We start from the raw sequence: 14,141 nt of genomic DNA, 5'->3' as shown, positions 1-14,141 counted from the left end.
GTACTGGCATTTTCAGCATCAGGAAACCCAGTTTTGGCTTCCCATGTGTCTCTTGCAGGGCTGTAACCTTTCCACATCCAGAAAACTCAGTGTCACCTGGCACGAGTCACTTGTAGCAGAGCTGTCTTTTCTTATGTACTACATTGGTGTTAGCACAAAACATTTCCATAGTACAAAAGCACGCACTGCCCACGCGAACAGCATTACTTGAGCACGTTCTCCACCTCAACAGTATCTCAGAGCTTGTATTTGAAGGCTTGCCTGCCTGCTGAATTCTTATATCCAACCGCATAACAAGATCAGCTTTAAGGGATTTTGTTAAGGCACTGCCATTTCTTCAGCCATTCCATTACTTGAGGCTTCAAAGGACTTTGAAGTCCTTTGTAGTACAACCATTAAGTGGCAATGGTCCAAGCTCTAAAATTGCATAATTGATCCAATACACAAAACAACTGGAAAATATTTTAACTAAAGCCTTTTATTCTATACAACTGTGAAACATCATTTACCCTTCTGGCATTGCAGACTCTTCTGTCAATCTTTCCTGAAACTGTGTTTCGGGATGGTTAGAAAGAAAAAAAAGAAGAAAAATTACAACCTTGGCTGATTTCAAACAAAATTACTGGGAGCAATTCTAATGTATACAACGGGACAGCAAGACAACCAGGAAAAAAACCAAACCCAAACAGTGCCTATTGGAACAAGCGTAGACCCTTGCTATTAATAAATACAAGTCAGGACAATTCATCAATAAAAGTTACAGTTGTGTTTAACCATTTAATTCACAAATATCACTAAAAATGTGCAGTTATAGCACAATTGTGTCAAACTGAGCATACACAGAAATGGGGATTAAAAACTGAAACTGACTCTCAAAAGACAGGGAAAAAGATACGCTAGCTTAGTTCTGAACCATATTTTTTATTTAAGCAATGAGTTTGTTTAGCTAGGTTAAGAGTGCAGAAGGTAATGATTTGACTATTTTTTTGAACAAAATATGATGAAAAATATTTTACTTTTTGTTTGACCAATACAATCCCAGTAATAGAATTTATTGGGACTTTCTTTAGGCCTCAACCTAAATCTTGATGGCAAGATACAGGAAGGGCAAGAGCATATGTCTCCTGAAGAAACTCGAATAATATACTGCCCTTTGAAGGCACTTGTGCTTCTGCTTCAGACAAGAGTCATTTTTACACAATTTCTTTACGAGGATTTGTAATTTGTTCTGGCTACAAATGGTTTTCTGGGACAGCCCCACATTTTCTCACGAAAAGTTGAAATGCCTTTACCCCCTCCCCCCAATAAGTTAAACTCTATAAAAGACTACTATGAGTCTATGACAGTCACAGATTTTTAGAAATAACTGTGAAAAGAAGATCCGCATACATCTATAACAAAAGAACAACTGCATATAAAACTTTGGAAAAGAAGAATAAGTATTTTTATATCATGAATATGAAATCTGCTGAGAAGTTTCTAAAGTTTAACGTTAAACATATGAAGTTATTTTCAGGATGGTCTGAAGTTTTAACAAAATGTCACATAGTTTTGGAGCACAGTTACCAAAAATTAGACTAGTGTGTCTTTAGAACACCTAGGACACAGTGCAGGAAGTAGTTATATATATTTAAAAAAAAAAAAATTCTCTTAAGTTGCTGCAAAGCCTGTTCACTCTATTATGATGCACAGCATCATTGGACTGACCCTGCTACAATATTTATCTAGTGTTCTTATTCTGCATGTCAACAGCTCTCTAAAGCAACAATTGCGTTGCAGTATTAAAACAATTCTAATGTTAACCCTTCATTTGCAATTAAATGGGCCGATTCTTTCAAGTATGCAATACCTATTTTCTGTTGTTTTTCTTTTCCAAATGTCTTTAAGTGGTGGAAATGTTTGAGTAACCTGTGAGAAATCGTTGTAGGAACTTAATGAATGGAATGTACTAAAAATACCTTGTGCAGTTCTGAATTATATTGTGAACACAGCGACTAATATGGCCAAAATGGTTTCACATCAAGCATGAGCAGATGAGGATATTATGTTCTGGAAAAACAAAAGCAAAGAGGAGGAAGCAAAAGTCTGCACTGGATTATCATCCGTTCTCTGTACACCTCACACAACACGAACCACTCAGGGACTTCCCATCTCATTAGCTGAGACTAGGACAGACTTTAGTTTAAGTCATATAGATTTTTTTCCTCTATATTACAGATCTATTAGTCACTTCAATTAAATGTATACTTTCCGTCCATACTGAGTCATTAGAAGTCTCATCTACCTTAGGGGTTCAGTGGGCTTCTATAGTACTACTCTTGGAACCAGTACAGTACGGTCAAGTAAATAACCATTTGGGTCCACCGCTCCCTTCACGTTGATTTCTGGCGATAATGAAGTGTCAGATCACCACCACTCTTCCAAATGAAGTGCTTTACAGTTCGAAGGTCCATATTCGGATCCAAAACCTAAACAGTAAAAATTCATCTTTCATTCCACAGATCTGCTAGATTGGCAGAAATTCAAAGATAAAACACTGTGGTTGGGCAAAACAATCCTCTGGGTGAACTGGCATCAAAGATGAACCATGCAAAGGCTCGGATTTTTCAACGAGCAAGTAAACCTGACGCATTACTGGAAGATTTTAGCAATGTAACATATAACTTTGTATTACAACCACCTCCTCAATATTTAATCTTCATGCATTTATTACACTTGCTAGACAATTCATGATTTTGGACAAATTTTGAACTCTGCTAGAAATGTAGAATTCAGAACATTCCAAAAATGCTAGAAATGGAACTCTGTGGAACTGTATTAGGTCCATTTGTTGAGTATGAGTAAGTAATCCTATAAAGGCTACTAGTCAGACCAAATTAAACAGGCATACTATATAAATTCTTTGATCCGGCTATCTGCAGCTGTCTGGACTTGAGTCAGCAGTAAGTTAACATGATGTCAAAACATTTACTTAGTTTTAAAGGTAACAGATAGTCTATAGCATATTTCAAGCTCAGTATTCAGAAATTCGCAACTGATTCATTGCTAGACATTGGTTTTGTTCACAGGCTAAAACACCCAAGTAACTTACCTGGTCCTGGCACAGAAGTTCAATCTTCTCCTCTGCTAGCACAGCAATGTCCTCTTCTTTTTCTTGTTCTCCTGCTTTTTCATTATTGGAAGAGCTAGTTGTCTGAGACTCATTATCCAAGTTTATGATTTTCTCATACACGTGTTCCATCACTTTTCTCACCTGAAGCATATCACTTGCTGACAGTCGGTCTCTATATAAGGTAAGCAAAATTTGGCAGGGAAAAACTTGAGAAACTGTATTTCTTATCTTTGCAATACCTTAATCTGTAGCAAACTATGCAAGCACACAGATAAGCTCTTTATATTGTAAGTTTAATAGTAAATTATCAGGATCTTCCAGAATACCGTGATCATAACAGCTATTTATCCAAAGATTCACACAGCAAAAGGGACTCAGAAAAGTGGTAAGATATTCAAAAGACTGAATTAAAATCAAACCTTAGATGAACAGTATTGTACACAACCCTCATTCTTTCAGTAGAAAAGGAATCAGTAAGAGAAGGACAGAGGATATGGAATAATAAAAGAGGTAAGCCAGAATATGCTGTTCACCCTACTACATTAACAGGGCATTCTAAAGCCATAAGCAGCAGCAGTTTTTCCACAAAGTACACAAAAAGCCTGTGAAGCTCCTCTTTCCCAAATTGTCTCTGATGTGAAGAATTCAGTAAGACTTAAAGAGGAACTAGGCATTTGTGAAAAGTACCAAAAATTGTTGCATATAAATGGTAGGCATACTGTCTATGACGTTGACTTCGTACCTGAGGACCTGCATTGATTTCTAACCTATATAGCTCCCAGTTACAGCTAATGTGATAGGCAGACTATCTTGCATTCCCTACTGTCAGGTTTTGTACCTTTTCCTTTTAAAAAGCTATAATTCATCACTATTAGCAATAGGAAACATAACATAAAACTGTGGTTCTGAACAGTGTAACAATCTATAAGTTCCTCTGTTTTCTGATTAAATACCACAAGAGACAGAAAGTCTAATTTCAGTAGTTACTTTTTGGACATTTCTTAGCATAAACTTAAAGCAACTGCCCACTGAACCCAAAAGAAACCTATAGTTCTTCCAAATATCCTGATATAATTCAATGCTTCAAAGTGATGCTGCTTAAATAACTAGAAACTTCTACAAATTCATCAAGCACAATACGATTCTCTGGCAAACCGGGTTTTTTTTTTGGGGGGGGGGGGATTGAGCTTGCAATTCTCTTTCTGCAGTTTTGAGAGTCAAATATGCATTACTTACTTTTTTAGAGTTTTTGCCCCTGATGATGAATGAGGTTGGAGGTAGAAAGGAATCTTATTGAATTTGGGCATATTTTTCTAGAAAGAAACAAATTTAAAAAGTGTTAATTTAGGATGAACTGTTACCAGCTCCTATTTCCAGCAGCTGCCATGTGAAGTATATTCAGCTCCTAATTATCAAAAACCAAGAGAGATTCTTAATCAACATCACCATCACAGCCAACTTCCAAATTACTCATACTCCTGAGATGCTTCAATTTAGATGATGCACGTATCATCTAGCTTTTGAATATAAATTATCATTTATTTCAAAGGAAATTAGATAGTATCAAAAGACTGCAGCAATATGAAGAGTATTCTCTGTTTCTGAGCGCCACACTTGAAAAGGATACCAATTATACACAGTGCTTTGAATTCTTTTTCTAAGACTTTCTGTCAGAAGAAAGTGAGCAAAAACACCTTAATTGGACACATCAAAAAAATATTGAATCTCAAAGGGTCTTGAATACAGACCTTGAGACCACTTATTTTAAATACAAACAGAGCAAAAATTTAAAATGTCATTTCAGATCCTGTCCAGTTAAAAAAAGTGTAGTTCACCTGAAAAAAACCCCAACAAAAAAGCATAATCTATACACACGATACTTACATCCACAGTGATGTCAATTACCCATTGTGGCACAGTTTCATTAAGAAGCATAGATTCAGTTTCACCTCCTGAATCCCGACATAATAACCTAAGACATACAGAAATAACCTTTGTGAAAGAAAACAATTATCGTAATGTGCATTAAAAAGCTTTCAGGAGAGGACCTGCCCCTTTAATGGGCAGGGAGCTTGAACTCGGTTAGCTGGCCCTTCACATCATCAAACTTATTGGGGAAGTGATCACATATTTTCTGTAAAGACCAGAAAAAGTAGCTGCAGGAAGAAGACAGATCCCTAGAGCAGAAACAGGGAAAAGTATCTTGGGAGACTATAGGCTATGGCACAGAGAAATTTAAAAAACTGCTTTGCTTGTGGATTGCATATGTTTGTGTGTTGAAGTACAAAACTGTCAGGAGAAGGGGAAAGGCACCTGGCACAAAGCAATTCTTTTCTGCTTGGGAAAACGAGCTTTGCATGTAAAGCATCTGCTAAGCCCTCACCAAATGGAAAGAATAAAACCAATTTTAAGAAATGCGCGCGTACAATGGTGAAACAAAGCCACATATAATTTTATAAATTCCAATTAAGTATTTTGTCAGAGTGTCCTGCAAGCCACTTTTCAGGTCCAATAAGCATGGCTTGCTCCCTCCGGTGGTGTCTTTTCAGCATTCTCTTGAGAACAAGCTGTATAAGTCATAAGATCCACCAGTACAAAATGGATGCAAATATTAAGCCCCAGCTACAATGTAAATACATTGATACTGCAGGAAAAAAAAAAAAAAAAAAAAAATCAGTTTTCAAAGCTGAAAAAGGTTACCCTGCTTTACTGACCAATTCATGAACTGAAAGTTACATAGTTTTTGGGCCTATTCAGCCTGGGAAACAAAACCAACAAATCAAACATCCCCCACCCCTCAAATTTAAAATCCACTATGTCAGCAAATATTAAATGCTTCATGGTATTTGAAAGCTTGGCATTTGTTTTGCAGCACTATTAAACTGTGTCTGACGTATCATATATCACAGTTAGGCTTTTCAATGTAGAATGAAAAGAAATAGAAAGGTAATCAGCATATACACATTACAGTACAGAACCTGTGCTCCTACCTGCCAGAGCTTAGGACCTTCTAATGGGTCATCAACTATAATTTTGGGAGAAGAAACCAACTCTCTAGGTGAGTAGGATCTCCTGTCTGAGTCATTAACGCTCAAAGACCAGCACAACAGACCCATAAGAGAAGTTCTACAAGAATCTAAAGTAGCACAATTTCATTCTAAAACAAAGTTCAGTTAATCAGTTTGCAGGAAGAGGGCACCCAAACCGATCTCAAAGCTATGACATACAACGAAGAACAATATACAACTCTTACCGTTGTAAAACGCCATACCTTGTTGATGTTCAAACCCACATACTCAGTTGGACAATGCAAAATTATCATTAACAGCTGCTTATTTTGCCTGCCAAGGGCATGTCTTGAATGTACAGTACAGAACAGACGCAAGTATTACATTTTGATAACATTTCTGCCTGCACAAAGGAAGTGATTGTTTGGCCACTGAATTTACACTCTTGAGTTTTTATACCTGAACAAAGTGCGTCCTCCAGCCTCACCAAAAATAACTGGTGTATGTGGTGGCACTTGAAAGTATCCATTTCCTTTCTGGACTCTGTTCTCCTGCTCACCATTCACTGTTGGAAAAAAAATATACACAACAGTGAGACTGCACTAGGCCTTAAAATTGGGTATGCATAGACCAAAAAGTGTCTTTTCCACCTGCAGCTAATGTATTTCAAAAATTAACAAAATCATAAGCTTCACAAAAAACAAGAAAATCCCCATTTCCAACACACAGCAAGTCTACTAAAAGGAACACTAGAGAGTAAAGAGAGCAGTACAGGTTTGTGGAAGGCCTATTTCAAAAGCCTTTGAGAAAAGGGCAATAGAGCTCATGAGCCAAAACCTGATCACTAGTTTTCTCCAGTTCCTTAATAGAATTCTGAGGATTTGTCAAACTGAACAATACTAATATTAGAAATCAACTAAAGAGATTCCACTGAGACAAGACTATTTTTCCCCTCTACACTGACAGTACAGAACTCTGAAGGATGTTAGCTTTGCTCTACTACCTGGATTTGCCAGATGTCAAAATAGCATGCTAGTAAAGCTCGGACTCACATTTCCTTGAACTTACTGCATTCTAAATTCAATTTATTTTTAGCTAGTTATAGCAGTATGGTCTTCAAACACTGAGGAACCTGATTCCACATCAGATGGATAGGATAAGATTAAAGAAAAATCAGTATTATTTATGCACCTCTTGAACAGTGCAGCTTGTAGTCAGTCAGATATCTTGAAACACGATATAGAAGTATTTAGATGCCTTCTTTTCACTTGAGAAAGATTATCTCGATCACACTGCAGCATCTAGTTACTGTATTTGAACATGATGTTGAATTTGAGCAACATAAGAAATTTAAATGGCATAGTCTCATGAGATGAATAATTCCTCAGCTTTCTGACCAGCAAGACATATAGTGAAAGAAAGGTCAAAAATCATATCATGCAAAGAAACCAAAAACGAAAATCTATTCTCTATTAGAAGGGATGAATATGATACTGAAGCTAGAGCAAGTGAAAAATCCTACAGTTTGAAAGATTTATTCGTAACGCTTCTGTTAATAATTGAGAGGAATGATACTGCACATGTATACATATATATATGTATGTAGACTTAAGTTCTTGTCTCTTTACACAAATTTCAGTGTCCAACAGGTACACTTTATCTTCTTAAGCCACTGTTCAGGGTGAGTTTCTTAATTGTTACTTTTGAAAGGCAAAATGAAGACTGATTCTGTAGTGAATACTGTAAACATTCCACTAATCCACAACTATTCACAGAAATAAGCAGTGCAGCATCAGTGTTCCAATAATATAAAAGCCTGAGTTATACTTCTCATATCTTGTCTGGCTCAAGCTGTAGACTGCCAATACACAAAAGTATAAGAATCAGCAACTTTATCCAGAAAAGCCTGCCAAGTGCTGTAACCCTCCATGGAGGTCATTTTTGAAAGAAGAAAGTAGCTAACTCTTGGCACAATCTTTGTCACAAAATGGCAAGATATTGCTGAACTTACAGTTTTCTTAATTGCATTATCTGTAGACAGTAATTTCTTAATCGCCAAAGACAAGACTTTTCAGTCAAAGCTGATCTGGGTTGAATTCATTTCAAAATAATCCACAAGCTTAGGAGTTATACAGTCTTTTTTATTCTGCCAAATTCAGCCACTGTCTTACATTTTACATGGCTGTGCTTTTTATCTCATGCCTGATTAGACTTAGCATGATTGCCTTAAAACACCACTCTAAGATGGTTTTGTATAGACCTACCCCCATGTATTATTCCAATAGCCATTGAATATATTTTTTCCAATAAATCTTTCTTTTATTTTATAGTGTTCATAATACCTAGAAACAAATTACAATTATGTCAAGAGAATACTGGCTAATGTTGAATAACTGAACTATTGCTCTCTGCTGTCATTATCTAGGCTGTTTCTTTTCCAAGTCAAGCTTTAGTTTTGCCAGTAATTGTTCTTCATCAAGGCACCATGCTTCTGTAACTTCAGAATCATCTATTCACCTACTTTTTTATGGACTAGAGTTCTTAAGATTTTTGCCGATACTTTCAGAAGAAAGCTACTCAGCAAATTTTGGTGTAAAGCAAATTTAAAAGCATTAAAAAAATTAGTCTATAATGCATACAGAGACAGGTGTAAGACAGCAAGTGAAGTTGTATCTGTTAAAGAAAGAGAAATATAAACAAACAGAATGTATGAACAAATCCTAAAAAAGGAAAATATGAAAATACTAACCATGATTTATTTCGTTTTCTTCTTCATCCATTGGATTGATATGTGTTCTGGGCCAATACTCCAGAAGTGCTTGTAGCAGAAGCCCTCCAAGGTTTACTGTCAAGACATAGTGAGGTAGAACTTCAGTTACATAAAAACCGTTGGCATCATAATATGCTACATTTGATCCACAGCTGAAAACTTTCCCAAAAGTTTGAGTTGTTCTGTTCCCAGAACAAACTTTTTATGGGCAGAGAAATCTGCTTATCACAATCTCAGAGCTATACGTTATAATCTTTCAGAAAAAGCTGATTTTAGAATCATTACTGTTGGATCACTCACATGCTTAACATTCTCTAGATTAGGTAACAGTTCCAAGTTTAGGAATACTACTCTTTCCCTTTTGCTTCTTAAAGGTTTAAAACCAAGTTAAATAGAAAACCTGAACATGGCTGAAATGTTTCAGAAAAAAGCAAACATTCTCATTGGAGCATTCTCTGCAGAATTTAGTCTCAAGAAAATATGCCCTAAAATCCAACCAGCTACTGACGTATGTGGCACTGGAATACTTTGAAACATAAACTCTGGAATTTATTCTGCTTTTTTGTCTCGATAAAACATAAAATACTAGTTAAAACTCACATTTTGGATCAGAACCATCTGGACTGCTAAATCCAGCATCCTTTGCTGAAACCCAGGCTGCAAAGCAGTCACTTTCATCCAAAGTAATTGTCAACATCTGTTGGAAAAAGACCACCAGGAAGAGGAATGCAATAGTTGTTTCGTATTAAAAAAGTCTATAAATTTATTTTGTTCATACTTAGCTGGGAATACAAAACAAAGAATTTCTAAATGCATGATGGCACACTTTGTTTCCCAAACTGTATTAATTCATAATTGGTATTGGTGGATTTAAACTGACCATACCGTGAGGGAAAAAAAATAATCTGTTATTCAGATTATTAAAAACTGAGGTAAAATTTGCTGTTTTGCTTCAAAATAAATCTAACCCATCAGATAAACGATGATCATTCTTCAAAACTTATAACACACTAAAACCTTTGCGAACAAACACTATATGAAAATCTATGAAATATGATATTAGAACAACAGATTTAGGAGTTGTATCTCACCCCAGTTTTCAAGTCTACTGAGAACCAGTTTGGCACATACACCATTTTAAATCTCTTCTTAATTTCTTCTTCAAAATCTACTTTCCCAAGGTCTTCAACTTTACATGCCTGTACACCAAAATAAATACACAAGTTTTTAAATTCTGAGTATTGATTCATAGCAACACCTCAAATCTTTTACTTGACTTTCATATACACTTGGAATGATTACGACTTACGATTTCTCCCTCAGTGCTGTAGTCCAGAAATACACAAGTTAAAGATTCAAATTTTTCTCAAAAAATTGAACAATAGTTTATGTGGTAAGTAATTTTTATTTTTTATTTATTATTTATTTCTGAGGTAGTGGCATCCAGCCTGTGGAGAGGTATGGAAGTATTACTTCACATTGATAAAAAACATTTTCCCTATCACTGAGCAGATAGCTGTCTTCTAGCATCCTCTGTCATTCTTCTCCCCATCAGTATCAATACTTCAGCACAACTCTCTGCCAAACACCAATATTTGTTGCAAATCTAGAAACAAATTCAGCTCAACTACTGCAATGGGAACAGCAGTGAGTGAATTTGTGTGCAAATTCTTTTGTCCTGTTTTAATTTATCTATCTGTTTTACTTTATACTCTTATTTTGAAGTTCCTCAAGTAAGTCTGTTAACATCCAAATTCTTGTAATCCACTTGAAGAGTCATCCTGAAACCTGAAACACGTGCTTTAAGCAAACTCTAAGGATTGTAACCTTGCAAGACTTATTTACTCAAAATCCAGGAAAAGCTACAGGAAGCAAAGATTGACGGGTGTAGCTATAGGTAAGAAAACTTCCCTCTTTTCTTCCAGCATCCTCAATAGAGTCTCAGCTTTAGAGCGCAGTGATCCTACACATAAGATGACACTTTGACCTGGCAAGTAATCCCAGCTCTAAAGTGACTATGTATTTAAACATATCTAAGAGATGCTTCCGAAACCCTTACTAGCAAAAGAGAAAAGGAATTGAATGAAGGTATAAATTAACAATAGCATTTGACTTTGGTCCTGAGATCTAACACTGTACTTAAATATATACCAACTGTAAACGGAAAGAAAGCAAGCTATTCACTTTTCCACGAAAGTCATCTAGATCATTTTTAGTACAAATCCACCTTCTCCAACTTAATTCCCTTCTTTCTCACTTCAGTCAGCAGCTCAGTAAGTTAGTTGGGCGTGCTTTACTTCATTACTGAATCTTGGCTGAGGCACTGCATAGTTCAAGATGAAAAAGAGATTTAGAATTTCAAACAGGATTTTGCAAGAGAAGAAATTGCTGACCATCTCACTGATCTGGGATTCCAGTCCTTTCTCTCTGCACTCTTTTCCCTCTCCTCTGACCAACACTTGGGTAAAGCAAGATAAAGAAATGCCACGCCAAGTCTCTCTCTTCTCACAGGAGCAAGTAACACTAGGTGGGAGCCATGCTTCCTTTTGCTAACTTTCCTTCCAGTCCTGCCTTCTTGCCTGCTATCTTGCCAGCTAACATGCTCCCAGAATAAGCCACAGACTACTAGTCAGCACACTCGCTCGGGATCTGTGGGTTTGTAGCAGGACCTGAAGCACAGCTTTCCCTTTTGCAGGCTAAGCTTTCTTATGCTATTCCATACTGCACTGGGCAGACATGCCCATGGGCCTCTACGAGCCTGCTTTGAAACAAAACCCAATCAAAACAAACATTACTGTTTTCAGAAGAGAATTCAAGGGTCTGAATTTCAGGCGAATGAAGATGTCAGCCTCACGTCAGGCAAAGATGCAGAAAAGCTCAGAAATGCCCCCTCCCCTTTCAAACAGCAATCTTTGCATTATGTCTTGGGACAGAAAGATGACTTACTTTCTACCACAGGAACCTCACACACTAAAAAAAAAAAAATATAAAAAAAGGTACAAAATAATTAATAATCCAACAGTAGATGTTTAATCCAAAATTATATACTTACCTTCAAGACATCCCAGTATGCCACATTATTATTTGTGTCTTTGGTTAATATGTGTCTCTTGTCGTTAAGAATGTGGCATTGAATAATACTAGCACCCCCTAGCAAACAAACAAACAAGAATTAAGGTCACTACAGTGATTTTTTTTTTTTTTTCCTAATAGTACATTAAACTGTATAACATGACTTGTGTGATTGTTCTTTGGTTTCACTATTTTATGTAAGACTTGGATATCACCAAGGTTTAAACACTATTTTAACTGTGACTAACACCAGATAGATGATAACCACATTGTCTTTGTTTCGGTTGAAATCATAGTATCAAGTACCTAAAAACTTCAGCAGATATGGTAGATTTTTAAGACTGTCTAATGATAACAGATTTTATAAGGTACTCTGGAAAACAGCTGTTTACCTTTTATAACTTGGTCAGGCTGTGTACACAGGGGTGGTATAGGATTGGTACAATCATTATCATAATCTCCAGATGCTCTAAAATTATGAATTCCCTTCAAAGTCTAAAGAAAGAAACAAAATAATGACACATTCATAATAATCTATAAACTTTGCTTTTATCTGTGAGTAACAACTGCCAGTTCATGCTGCTATTTAGATGTTAATCATCCAGTTCTGAGTAAGGTAATTTATTTCTAAAAGCAGCATAAATGGATAGCAAAGGAAGTAATTCGAAGCTTAATGTCTTGATCAATTTCAATATTAGCATTTTATGATTTTCTTAAAGAAAGCTTACAGATCATAGCAAGTCACAGTCAAATTGCAAGCAACAGTCCAACAGTTCCCAAACGAAGACTGCAAGTCCCATGACTACTTAACTGAATTCACAGAGTGTACAATATATCACTTACCCATTTATTCACAGAGGATTTAGTTGTTGCAACCCAAAGTGCTGGAGGAGGATCAGCTGATCTATCAAGTTCCATCTAAATAATGAAACAACAGATACCTTCAGGCACGCTTAACTTAATTTTCCTTTGTTCAATTAATATTTGCTCTGTGTAGATCTGCTTTCATACTTGGATGTATCTCAGAAACAGCACTACCTTCATTTTACTACAGAAATACAAAGTTTAAATGAAAAATAACTAAGCTGCATTTTTTGAAACTCCAGAGAAATTGTTTCAAATATTCAACAAATAAATTCTGGACATGGACAATAGTAGATGCAATGTGTCTAAACACCCAGTATTTAAAGTTGCTTCTAGCGTGATGCAATCTTGTCTAACGGACAGTTTGATAGGTACAATATTTTCTGAATTACTTTGCATTCAAATACTTCACATGGTTAAAAAGAGAATATAAGAAGTTCTGTACTAATGAAAAAGCAGAACTTTATACATTTGGCTCTGCTGTTACACTTCTTGGACAACAACGAATCACTGTAGCTAAGATCTTAGAAGACCGCTTCTGATCTTTGTACAGCTGACCATAGCTTTCATTTTCCATTTTGAACTGAAATTTCTCAGATTCTGACTTTTTCAAAACTACATTAATAGATCCAGGATTTTATCTGAACATACTAAGCCAGAGTTCACCCGCAAGGAAAGCCAGATTGCTTATACGCTGGCATCTGTTTCCATTGCACGCTCCTTATATACCTACACGTTCCAAGGTTATGTCATGGGGAGTTACAGACAGCAAAAAAAAAAAAAAAAATCCAAAAAGCAGTCTCTTCAAAAGACTCAGACTTGTGCATGCAGTTTTCTCCAGTTAAGAAAACATCATGTTTAGCTGTTCAAAAAACCCACAATAAATTTTACTCCCAGTTCCCATGAGTATGCAACATATTCTAACACAGTCCTGTACATATATATTGCTGCTAAGAAACATGCATTTTTGTCTAAAGCCTTGGCAATGCCAGCTTAGTTTCTTAAAACCATACTAGAGTCTGGTAAAAATAACTTTTCATGTTTGACGCATATTCAATTTCATTACTATTTGAATTTGCATATTTTAGGTAGCTGCCAGGCATTTATCTTCTTCAGACAATTAAGTTTCAGATGTAACTTAGGAGACAAAGCCAATACACCGAAGATGTGGTGTAATAAACAATTGTTACCCAATGTGCATTCTTTTATCAACTTATACCTCAAGCCACTATTTCATTAGACAACATGCAATACAATTACACTTTTATACCATGAGGATAACTGAGCACGGGCAGAGGTTGCCCAGAGAGGTTGT

The 14,141-nt window shown here is 36.1% G+C and overlaps 1 protein-coding gene across 1 annotated transcript in view; it reads right to left on the bottom strand.

Moving 5' to 3' along the window:
* Positions 1-460: 460 nt before the first annotated feature.
* The window catches only part of WDR48 (WD repeat domain 48), a 28,297-nt gene continuing 14,616 nt past the window's right edge, over positions 461-14,141 (bottom strand). The window contains exons 9-19 of the mRNA XM_076331982.1: positions 12,806-12,880; positions 12,355-12,457; positions 11,943-12,040; positions 9,982-10,089; positions 9,491-9,587; positions 8,870-8,965; positions 6,580-6,685; positions 4,997-5,084; positions 4,349-4,425; positions 3,092-3,284; positions 461-2,468 (exon numbers count right to left, since the gene is read on the bottom strand). Of these exons, the coding sequence (XP_076188097.1) occupies positions 2,373-2,468; positions 3,092-3,284; positions 4,349-4,425; positions 4,997-5,084; positions 6,580-6,685; positions 8,870-8,965; positions 9,491-9,587; positions 9,982-10,089; positions 11,943-12,040; positions 12,355-12,457; positions 12,806-12,880 (1,137 nt within the window). The 3' untranslated portion in view covers positions 461-2,372. The remainder of the gene's footprint in view (positions 2,469-3,091; positions 3,285-4,348; positions 4,426-4,996; positions 5,085-6,579; positions 6,686-8,869; positions 8,966-9,490; positions 9,588-9,981; positions 10,090-11,942; positions 12,041-12,354; positions 12,458-12,805; positions 12,881-14,141) is intronic.

Source organism: Aptenodytes patagonicus, chromosome 2 (assembly GCF_965638725.1).
Source record: "Aptenodytes patagonicus chromosome 2, bAptPat1.pri.cur, whole genome shotgun sequence".
Classification (NCBI taxonomy): Eukaryota; Metazoa; Chordata; class Aves; order Sphenisciformes; family Spheniscidae; genus Aptenodytes; species Aptenodytes patagonicus.
The sequence above is the reverse complement of the archived record's forward strand: the minus strand, read 5'-3'. Positions and strand labels throughout refer to the sequence as shown.